Raw genomic sequence first — 12548 nt, 5'->3', positions numbered from 1 at the left:
TGGTACCTATAGATTGAATGCAATCACCACGAAAATATCAATGTTTTTCATCACATAACTAGTAAAAGCAATGTTAAAATCCAAACGGAATCAAGAAGTCCCCAGGAAGCCCCAGCAGTCCTTAGAGCAGAGGTTATTAACCTTCCTAATGCCGTGACCCCCGACCGTAACATTATTTTTGTTGCTACCTCATAACTATAATTTTGCTGCTGTTATGAATCATAAAGTAAATGTCTGATAGGCAGAAGATCTAATATGCATATCATATGTATATTATCATGACCTACAACTTGAGAAGCAGTACTAACACGAAGGTACAAAGCTACCATGAGAGAGAATAAAAACTCAAGGAGGACAAACTGAGCAAGAGAGAGCAGGAAGAGAGAGAAAGAGAGAGAGTGATAGAATGCATGTACCATGAAACTTTCAGGACTGTTTGTTGGGGAAAAGTTGAACAACAACAGGGATGGACAGAGACAGGAATAAAGTATGATACATCTGTATGAGAATGCCATAATGAAATACATTACTTTGTATGCTAACTTCAGAAAACTAAAAGGAGACAAAAGATGAGATTTTTCAACATATATTACTTTTTATACAAAGTGCATTTGCATATGTATTTTTCAATTAATTTAAACCCAAAAGCAATTGCACTAAAACAAAGTTTTCATGTCAGTTGGGAGCCATGCGATATTTCATAGATTTCTGTGGGATGTGACCAATGTAGCTCTTACTTTCATTAATTATTAGTATGTATGGGGGGACACACACCCAGTGATGTGCATGTGTAAGGGACAGAGGACAGTGTCGTAGAGTCTGTTCTCTCCTCTTTTTCTTTATGTGGGTCCCAGAGATGGAATTCAGGTCACTACTTGCTTGTTCAGTAGCAAGCACCTTTTTCTGCTGTGTCATCCTGCCTACCCTAGTCAATTTAGTTTTGATGAATCAAAATCCATTCAGTGCATCCAATCAAGCTAAGTATCATCAAGTTCAGATATGTGAGTGACACCAAGAGGTGCGAGATCGGTTGAGAAAAAAAACCTCTGCTTTCCCAACCCAAGGTCTTGCTCTTGCTCTTTTAATAGCCAGACTGAAGGATAGCAGAGTTAGAACATGGCAAAGGAACAGAGAAAAACGATTTTAAAATTATAACATAAGTGGTGTGAGAAGCTGGACAGAGACCTGTAAGAGGGAATAGGAAGAAAGACTACAGAAAGAAGCCAAATTCACGCTCACTCGAACTCGATTTTCCTTTCCTTTTTTTTTTTAAAGAAAACATTTCACTATGTAATCCAGGATGTCAACTTCTGTTCTCCCACCTCAGCCTTGCGAGGGTTGGAATTGTGAGCATGAGTCACCACTCTCAACACTGTTTTCTTCCCTCTGGCTTTTTACAGTACTGGGAATTAAAACCAAGGCTGGGCTCACGCTGGCAAGTGCCCTACGGCAGCGCTGTGTCTTTAGATCTTTATTACAATATTATTATTATTATTATTATTATTATTATTATTATTATTATTATTATTATTATTTTGAGATAGCTTTCCAAGGCTGGATATGCAGTCCTTACAGCACGATCTACCTTCTTTCACTTCCTCGCTGAGGCACTATGCTCTACTTGTATTTTTGTTTTGCTGTTGTTGTTGTTAGTGGTGGGTTTGTTTTTTTTCCCAAGATAAGATTTCTCTGTGTAGCCCTGGCTGTCCTGGAACTTGCTCTGCAAGTTCTAGCCTGGCACAAGATTCTGAGATCCACCTGCCTTCTGAAGACTAGGATTAAAGACAAGTACTAGCACACCTGGCAATAGCTTGTGACTTTAAATACTGAGAGAACAGAAGTTCTTTCATTTTTAAAAACACACAATTGTAAGTATAATTTCAATCTTTAAGATTTATTTTGGTTTTGTCTGTGTGTATGTTGTGAGGGCAGTTGCCCTAGGAGCCAAGAAGAAGGCATCCTATCTTCTGGAGCTAGTTTCAGATTATTGTGAGTCACCTGATATGAGTGCTGGAAACTGAACTCAGGTCCTCCGGAAGAACACGATGCGCTCTTAACCGCTTAAGCCATCTCTCCACCACAAGAACTTTATATAAACGATAAGCCAGATAAGCAAGACATGTACCTGTCTCAAAAACAAAGCTTTTGGGGAGACTAGAGCAATAACCTAGTGGTTAAGAGTGAGAGATCTGATGCCTCTGGCTGCCTCAGGCATCTCTATTCACATGGACATACACAGAGACAGAGAGAGACAGACAGAGACAGCAAACATACAAATGATTCAAAATAATGGTAAGGAAGCTTTAAAATAATAAAGCCTTGTTGTCTTTCTAAAGATATTTTAAATAAACTTTAAATTAACATAGGTGGTCATTTCTGAGGAAGGGAAAAAAAAGGAAAAGAGAAAAAATATTACTGCTCCTGGGTGTCATCATTGCTATGATCACACAGAAAAATCAAAGTTCTTCAAATCCTAACCTGCTCCTTCTTTTCCATCAATGACATCATGATTTTTTTCAAGGTCAAGCGGTTTGAAAAAAATATGTGATAAAATAAAATTAAAATATAAAACAGTTTAAAAATGGCTACTTCTGAGTTCATATTTCTGGCCCAAGGTTTATTATACTGTAAGCTGTTGAATATTTGTAGATGGTAATGAATGAGTTTAATTAATAACCTTTAATAATCCTGTAAGAATGGAATGGGCTCCGAGTGGTCAGAGAGAGGAAAAGTTCTGATCATCAAAAAACAAATAAGAGAAAGCAAGTGGGGCTTCACTCTGCACACTGATAAGCTCAGGAGAAATTCCTAGAAACACTTCAGATAGGATATTAAGTAGTGATTTATAATAAATTCAGAAGAGTAACTATGGTTACTAGAAAGTAACACAAATTTGCCAAGAGCAAGAACATTGAATTATGCTTATTTTTCAGTTACCAGCTTGCTGTGGCCAAGTAATAGACTAGATGAAATGTCTTGATTTGAGCAAATCATTGAAAAGTGCTCATAATGTGCTTAAAGAATACAAAGAGAAATTTAGACAGGATGACAAGACCCTTCATAGAATTTGTCCTTGATAAAAATTCCCCAGGGACAAACACAGCATTGAGAGAAAAATCCAGATGACAGCATCGGGCATTTGAAGATTCTGAGAAAAGGAAATTGGCAGTTCATTCTTTGGATAAATGAATTGAGATTAGCATAATACTATATAAAGTAACAAATGTGAAAACTTTTGAATCTAAGAGAGCAAAGTCTCTTCATTTGAATTTACTTTAAGTTTGAGACCATGATTATACTTGATGCCTAACAAAGAATGGAACTGTAAGCTATCCTAACAATCTCATTTCAAAGAGTGATGACAGATGAAAACTCATCTTCATCACTTGCATCCTTAGTCATTTGGTTGAACACTTACCCTGAATCATACAGAAAAGGTTAAGGCTATTGACCACATACACACACACACACACACACACACACACACACACACACACACACAATGTAAATGGATAAAAACCATAAAAGGTCTCTCTTCCTGCTGAAACATATCTGAGTTTTCAGAGTCTGGTATAGTGTCTCTAAACATCTGGGACAGGTGAAGATCGGATATCAATAGGAAAGTACACAGAAATTAGAAAGGAAGAACATCCATGAACAAGTGTGTCCTTGTTAAAAATGGAATGGGACATTATTAGCATGAAATTCAGTTTTATATCTGAGCATCCTAGCAGTCAAACATATTCAAAGATTCCTGTCTCATACTAAAACTTCACCAGAAGCAATATAGGTATCCTTTGCAATAAAATACTGGCAAGAATGTCTTCTGGGATGCCTCAAGGAACCTATACAACATGAAATGCTGAGAAACTCTCAGAAAACAGTATGTTGGCTGAATGTTCATTATTCTTTTTCAAGGAAAGAGCAGAAAAATCAAACATAGTTTAGTAAAAACTAATCACATTAGGGACCAGTGTGGGTGTACTCTCAGGGCACAGGTCAATAGTGTTCAGATTGGCTCCAGGTTCTGTGAGGTGGCAGCAAAGACAAAGAAACTAAACTGCCCGTAAGACAGTCCTTTTGAAACCAGAGCTTTGCTATTATCTGGGCAGTGGAAATTTTGAAGTTGAGTTTCCTGGCAAGAATGAACAGTAGAGCTACTTCATGTTGGTAGCTAAATGCCAGATCTCTTGCTTACATTGGAGGGTCACATAAAGTCAGGGTCACGTCAAGGGATGCAGTGAGACAGTGATGAGGAGAGTGAGAGAGCAGGACCTTGTTTCCTATGAAAAGTAGACAGAAGCCTCGGGATATTCAGTTAGAAGATCAGTAAGGAAGCCAGAGTAAAATGATCCTATGTATATGAAGAATTCTTAGGAAGAGGTAAGAGTGCGTGTTTTCTGCATTTGTGACTCTGAAGGACCAGTGGTGACATTTCTCTATGGAGTTGAGTCCAGAAAGGAAGTAGTTTTCCAAGAGCACGGCAGTTTGTAACAGCCCTGAGTGGGCATAAAGTAGGCTCAGGACCCCGAAAGGATTCAGAGATAAGCTGAACAGGTGCCTTTAAGTGATGCTTAAAGATAACCACTATGGGAAGTGAAATTCAACCAGAGAACCTTCTGATCAAATGCATTCACTGACCACTGAAGTAAGCTTCAACCTATGCATGTCCAAGGCTGTGGTGTGAGCACAGTCTAGTCCCTGTTCTAATAGGAGCCTCCTGAGTTGCTTATGGATTTGCAGACCAAATTCTAAATCACTTATGTTTGCCATAGCCTTCTTCAGAAACACAATCAAGAAGAGAGAGAAAAAGAAAACACTATTCCCAAAATCTTCTGTTTACATTTTAATATCACATGCAATATGTAACAGGTCATGTTAGCACATCACAGAGATTATAGTGATCATTGAATTACGGTATTAATACACAGCCATCAAGTACCTCACAGTGAAAAACACCCCAACGTCATGTTGGGTTTTTGTTGCTTTGCAGTGTAAGGTAAGATGTGCTGTGCAGACTTCACATGAAAACTGCACATCCGTCATGGAAAAATCATGTACCAAGGAGGTTTCACAGAGCACTAAGTTTATTTGACAACAGATGAATTTAGGATACAAGAACAATGAGCTTCAGCTCCCACCAATATGGTCAGGAGGCTTTGACTCGTTAGACAGCTTGGCCTCCAGGCACGTGCATGTCGCAAGTGGGTCATTAAAGTCACTCATACCAGCAAGCATCATCAGTTGTCATAATCTGAGATGCACATACAAACATCTTCCATAGGAGATACACTAAAGTGCCTGCCTTATCTTAGCAATACTTGGAATTTTATGAAGTAGCATAGGGATGGTTAATTCTTTTTCTATAAGTGATTCCTAAGGACTGTCTTTCCTAAATGCTTCTGAATGTCTCATTAGTGTGCTTTATTTTAATCCTACAATCCCATACCATGTATGACTTAAAGACATCCCCCTCCTCCAAAGGTTTCTCAGCAAAACTGATTGTCTACCAAAATGGCTACAGAAGAAAGTGTTCTGGTGAGAAATGTTCACTTGTGTCCATATCCACAAAGCCCACTTGCTGAAGCTCCGTGAAATGCCCACATCAGATATTCAGTCCATTTTCTGTCTTATTTCATTGCATCATGCACAGTTGTTTGTGAATGGATAGTTGTGTGTGTGTGTGTGTGTGTGTGTGTGTGTGTGTGTGTGTGTGATAATAATGTAACTTGCTAAGGTTTGTTTTTTGTTTTTGTTTTTGTTTTTGGGGTGCTTGGTTCCCATCCCCCAACCCTTTGGCAAAATACCAGCAGAGCTTTTCTGAGTACTTTATTTGCATGTCATTTTAATTCTGGCTAAGTGCACCTGCTCTGAAATCACCTGCTTTAGAATCAGGGCATCATTTGTTCAAACAAGAAACTGTGTTTTTCAGCTCAACCTTTTTGCTAAATTCAATTTCAAAGATTGATTCTTAATTAACTAACAGAAAAAGTTCGTGGTACTTTTCTTGGCTAAATGGAGCAGCCTTGAGACTGGCAATATTTACTTTCTCATAAATACTCTTCTCTGTCTTAAAATAATCAGTGCCTTCCAAATGAGAAGTTTGGATGAGAATGAATTTTATCTGAAACAAAATAGAAATGCTTCAGATAAAATAAAGACCAGAAGCAGTTATGAAGTGATTTTTGAAGGAATATTTTTATTTCATGGTGGTTTTAAACTGACCTCAAATGTTACCTCTGGGAGTTGTTTATGGCTACCAAACAGGGCCATATTTCAGGTTGCAGGCCTATGTTCATAACCCTTCCATAAGCAATTTAACTTTTTATATGGGTCTACCATGATATGTCAGTAGACTAGTGAAGCCTATAAACCAGTTATCAGAATGTTACAGAAAATATGCATAATTACAAAAAATAAAATTATGTTGAAATGCCAGGACTGAAGTATCTAATATGCTTGTGACATGGCAAAGCATATTATTATTAATAATACATTTAAAAAAACCTAACCAGGGATTAATAACTGCCACAATCTTGAAATAATGATTATAAAAGAACCACTATTCAAGTTGAAAGAATCATGTTTTTTATTACATAAAAAACATGAAAATATCCATAATTTCTGAGTAACAAAGTTGCAAGTGCCATTAATTCTATTATATTGAAAACAAAAGTCAGCCTTTTCCCCACATATGTTCCAAATACCCTAAGTTCTAAGCATATCTCTAGGAAAGCTGTGGACCTGAATGAAAACACCCAGACAGAGAGTGACCCACCATTGTCCCTGCTTATATTCAACTTCCAAAAAAATGCTATAGAGAAAAAGTATTCCCCCTCTATTTGGGGGAATAACAATGAATGGAGTTGTAGCACAGACTATGGCTCAGCACTGGGTTGAAAGTCTAGAGCTGAGCTGGGGTGAGGTACATACTTTGAGACACTCTAAGGGCAATAATACCATTTCCATTGTCTTCAATAGCTACTAAACTAAATACAGAATCTACCCCAGAAGCTTCTCCTCTGCTGGCTTGCAGCTTCTGTGTTCTATTTCATTCTTGGATGTGTTTCTCTAGTAAATGTCTCGTGCTGAAGGACAAAGCCCACCTCAAACACAAAGTACTCTTCCCCTGCTTTTCATTACCCTCCCGTGTGTACACCTCATCCATTTCCCTGTGTGTATAAATTCCTCAGCTGATCTGTGAACTTGGCCATTTTGACATGCTATGTTTCCCAATAATAAGGCCGCTCAATACACATTTTTCTGGACTGAAATGACTGCTTTACAGAGACATGGATTTATTTATAGGGCTGCCTTTTTTCACTCTTCGTTAGCAGATGAGCTGCCTTGCAGGTGTTCTCTAGCTCCAGCTGCCTGGTGAATCAATGAATTCTAGGCACATGCTCGCATCTCACCCAGATCCATACAGTCCTGTGGACTAGAGTATTCCTTTACCCCAGCCATTCTGCTCCATCTGCCCCTTCAGGACGGTTTAGTCATGGGTTGCCCAGGAAGTCTCCTTTAACCCCAGGCCCAGTCCAATGGACATGCAACCTCTGTGTTCTCATAGATACCCACATTTGAAAGCAGTTCCAACTGCGTTTCATGCTGCCTTGCTTAATCATGAGATATTAAATAATTTTAAACAACTACCACTTCATTTTTATTTTGCATTGGAGAACCTATTGGGGAGTTAGAGAAACTCCTAGAGAAAATAGATTTCCCCACCCTCAGCAGCCACTTACTGCCTATAGTTCTTCATGTAGGAGTGGGCCTTATAAAGCGCTGACATGTTGAGGGGTATTGTCATTTTCAGGTCTTGTTTAGGGAACTTTGTTGTTAAGACTTCATGGATACAGCACGTACCCATCAAGTCTAGAAGACACTATCCAGCACCAGGCGTTCTGGCACTCCTGTTTTTACAGTCTTTCTGCCCTCTCTTCCAAAATGTCTGCATTGTATTGTATTTGTATTTGTATTTGTATTTGTATTTGTATTTGTATTTGTATTTGTATTTGTATTTGTATTGTCCACATAGGTGTTGTATTACAGATATACTCCTAACAATTATTCCGTTTATAAATAAAGTTTTATTGCCACTGGTCTGTTGTCTATAGTAGCATTTATATTACAAGAGTAAAACCAAGCAGTTATGACAATCAGAATGACCTGACAGATTGAAATATTTGCTAGATGGCTCCTTAGAGAATATTTTTCCTAAGCTGTGATTGATATGTTTTCCTTACTGTGGTAGAATGAACATTTCAAAGCAATAGCCAACATGCCAGTGTTTTACAAGGCCCACCTCTACATGAAAAACTGTAGGCAGGCAGTGGCTGCTGGGGGGAGGGAGAATCCGTTTTCTCTAGGCGTTAACTCACCAGTCTATTATCCAACCCCAAGTGGTCCGCCCTAAACACATACATACGAGCAACGCTAAATGGGTTCAGTGAGTTTTGTATATTTATGCATATACATGATATATATATATATATATGTGTATATATATATATGTATGTATGTATATTTGCATAAGAAAAGGTCATGGATTTGAAACGGATTGGGATCAACAAGGAGGTGTTAAAAGGGAAAAGTCAGGGTTTGAAATAATGAATCCCATGGAAGAAGGGAAGGAAAGATTATAGGAGTCAGAGGGGCTGGAGGATACCGGGAAAATGTGGCCCACTCAATCAACAAAGCAGGGCTCATATGAGCCCGTAGAAACTGAAGTGGTAAGTGTGGGGACTACAGTGGTCTTCACCAGGTCTACATATATGTTACAGTTACGAGGTTGGTAATCCGTGTGTCACCTAACACTGGGAGGTGGTGAGTCTCTGACTCCTTTTGCCTGCTCTTGGGATTCTTTTTCTCCTATTAGGTTGCCTTGTCCATCCTCTGCACAGGTCTTTTGCCTTTCTGGTTCTAGCTTATTTTGTCATGTTTGGTTGTTGTCACTTGGAAACCTGCTGTTTTCTGAAGGAAAATGGAAGGAGAGTGGACGTGGGGGAGAGGGGAAATGGGAGGGCAGCCGGGAGGAGGGAATAAACACTGCGATTGGGGTGCATTGTGTGAGAGAAAAATCTATTTTCAATAAAAAAAACTTCTATCTAAAATTTTCAACAGTCAATCCCTGACTGGAGATTAGGACACTGTTAGTCTAGTAAGGTCAATGGACTTACAAATCTTCTTGGTGCAAGCTACAAGGAGGTCAAGTTTAATTCCTCTGTAATAGGGAAGTCCTTATTTTATTAATTTTCTCAACACAAGTATTTAGTCTCCGGCACTTTGCTAAGGGGTTCTGATTTGTTTTAAAGAGTTTGTGTTCCAGCATCAGCTTTGGATAGACTTCCCTTTTATTTGAGATTTTCCTCAAAAGCTCAGCCTTCACCCTTACCCCTTCCACAATCCTAGAAGTCCCATACTTGCAGAAACATCATTATGGTGATTAATAGGAAATACTTACTCATTACTTCTGATGCCTGTCATTAAAATGTGAGTAGAATGAGCTTCAAGCCTTTTCCTTTAACAACTTGGCTGCAGAGATAGAAAGTGCACAGGTGGCAGAAAAAAAAATCATCTTTTTTTCCCTGTTCTTCCTATTAATGTAAAAAATTATACATTATAATCCATAAGCACTGTCAGATCCTGGCAATGGGCATGCAGCTTAGCAATCATGATATGCAGTTTACAGACTTTGCAAAAATGTTTGCCTCTTCTTAGAAAGGAGAGTGGCTGCGACAGGCATCCCCAGATAGAGAGCAGGAACCACTCTTCAGTCTTGCTTAGGCCTTGCTTAGGTGAGGAGTTGTACGGGAAATCACAGATTCTTAAGCGTTAACATTTAAATACACTACCGCCACACACACACACACACTGATATTTAAAATGCTCAGGAATTAGTTCAAGCGTGTTCAAGTGGATCTGCTGTTTTGTTTGTTTTGTGATGACAAAAGTTGCATGGTTCTCATCAAACTTCTCTTTTTCTGTTATTTTGCAGTTTTCTCCTTGTATTTGGTTGCTTGATTTTGTCAGTGTTTTCTACCATCCCTGAGCATACAAAATTGGCTTCAAGTTGCCTCTTAATTCTGGTAAGTGAGATGTATGTATGTATGTGTATACATATTATATATAAATTATATGTACAATTATATTATATATAAATTATAATATATAATAAATGTATATGATAAAATTCAATATATAATTTATATATGAATGTGCATAAAGTTTATGTAAGTAAAACAACTGTGTAACATTTATGCTGTGCATTTTATACTATCTTCTATTCAGAAATGTTGTTACTATAAAACATAAAACTGTCAAAGATTACCGAAGTATTTTGCCACCAATGTAACCTATAGTCAAGTATGAGAAATCCATGAGAATGTAACCTATAGTCAAGCATGAGAAATATTCAGGATGCTATTAGACAAAAACATCGTGTTCTGTAGGTGTATCATGAGAGAGAGGCAATGTTTAAGGGCAGCTTTGATTATATTTGCTCCTGCTAATAAACAATTATGACAAAAGTCAGCATGCATGTGATTTCTCATTATTGCTAAAAGCTACAAGGTAAAAAGCACTTTCCAATAACTAAATTTAGCAGTGCCTAAGTCTAATTGGCTAAAAAACTGTGTGAATGTGGTTCCTCATAGGAAAACAGAAGGACTTTTATGCTCTTTTCAACTAACTGAGTGTATTATGAGTTCGTTGCTAATGCAGTTACCTGGTGAGAAACTGCAGATTTCTCTGTTTCCATTATGCTGTCAGTCCTCAACCACACAGAATTATCCAATTCTCTTTAAAATGGAAAAAGACCCCAAGATATTTTCGTCTGGGTTATTCTGAGCCTTTTAAGCTCTTGTAGTTTCTATTACAATGAACACATAATACTGTATGCTCCAATCGCACCTGATTGAATGTTTGGTTCATTTACATCCATTTTAACCTGGCTCACTTTGTCCCAAAGTCTCAGAACTGTGCGAATGAGCCGGAGCAACTCAATTCTATAAAGTGCGGTGAAACAGAGGAAGGAGGGGAGACGGCATAAGATGCTTTCTGTGAATTAACAGAGATTGACTGCATGTGACAGTCATTAAATTTGCAAAGATTCTGTGTCATGGAGGTGGGAAAAGAAAGATTTCAACTCATGTAACATGAGAGGGGACAGATGCTTTCCTGCCCTGTGCATTCGTATGGCTGATTTTTTGCTTCATCTTGGTAAGACATCACCAAGTCCATCAGTATTATATGAGGGAGGAATCATTTTTGAGTTGAGAATGAATCTACTCCAACTTGTCTCCATACACTTTGTGCTCAGTGCTACGTCACTAACAATATGACTTTGATTTCTAAATACTAAGGAGGGAACAGAAAAAGGAAAGGTATTCTAGAGGTCTGGGGGTCTGGGGGTCTGTCCCATTCACACAGTTTCCTCTTGGAGAGTAAGTAGGCTCTTAGCTTGGTCCGCTCCTCTGCTTATTACTAATGATTTTTGAAGCCTGACATCTAAGGCTCAGCTGACCTTAGGTCCACACAGAACCAGAAATTGTAGTTTGAAAATGTAAATACAACTTTCAGATCTTGGAATAAAGTCAAAAAATAAAAACTTAATCAACTGCATGAATGAGTGTATCTTTAGAACAAATCAGCCAGCAGGGATCCCATAAAGAGGTTTCATTCAGAACCAAGAATCCAAAACTGCTGGTTTATCTCCTCAAAACTCCCTGACCACAAGTGCCACCTTCACTACTCAGTTTCTAAACAGCAAAAGGGAACACATGTGACTTACATGATTTCAGCCTTTGCAAACCACATGATCCAAATTCTGACTTTTCAAGAGTGCTATCTCATAAACTACTGATCGTATCTAGCAACCAGGATGCTGGCACTGTTCATCGTTTTGATGATGCTTATGGGTGAGCTTGGGTTATCACTCATGCTAGGCAGGTGCTCTCCTGCTAGCTGCACTCCTAGCCCTGACCTCGTCAGTCTTGAGCATCTTCAGACTTAGTGGAACAAAGCAATGTACTTGTGCAGGAGAGCCTTTATTTTGAGCAATGACCTCATCCTGCTGCAAAGAGAGACATTTCAGAAGGGTACTGTTACACGGTCTCAAGTGGTGGGAAGAATTTGCTACTTTTCCTATTTGGGGGCTATAGCATTACATTTTCAGGGTATCAGTTTTAAAGCTAAAGTATGCTCTAAATATGCCCAGAAATATGTAGACTATATTGCAAAGCTAAGATTCAGTGCTATCTCAAACAAATAAACCTTCATTTTGTCTTTAAGAAGAAATTCAAATAAAACAACTTAAAACAATTGTGTTCCCCTTCTTCACTGGGAATTGACAAGTTGAAAAAAGTTCATATTTTAACATTTTTCAGAATGAGTTATCACAGCATATACATTATATTTATTAATAAATGCATTTTATATATGCATAAATATAGTAGACATTCAGTTAAAGACTATCGTGCTTCTTCTTCTTCTTCTTCTTCTTCTTCTTCTTCTTCTTCTTCTTCTTCTTCTTCTTCTTCTTCTTCTTC

General features: G+C 38.2%; 1 protein-coding gene across 1 annotated transcript in view; it reads left to right on the top strand.

The window, feature by feature from the left end:
• The window catches only part of Kcnq5 (potassium voltage-gated channel subfamily Q member 5), a 493552-nt gene that overhangs the window by 365716 nt on the left and 115288 nt on the right, over positions 1–12548 (top strand). Inside the window, exon 2 of the mRNA XM_055605926.1 lies at positions 9998–10088. Within this exon, the coding sequence (XP_055461901.1) occupies positions 9998–10088 (91 nt within the window). The remainder of the gene's footprint in view (positions 1–9997; positions 10089–12548) is intronic.

The sequence above is a fragment of the Psammomys obesus genome, unplaced genomic scaffold, assembly GCF_907164565.1.
Source record: "Psammomys obesus unplaced genomic scaffold, mPsaObe1.curated_primary_1811, whole genome shotgun sequence".
NCBI classification, from domain to species: domain Eukaryota; kingdom Metazoa; phylum Chordata; class Mammalia; order Rodentia; family Muridae; genus Psammomys; species Psammomys obesus.
The sequence above is the reverse complement of the archived record's forward strand: the minus strand, read 5'-3'. Positions and strand labels throughout refer to the sequence as shown.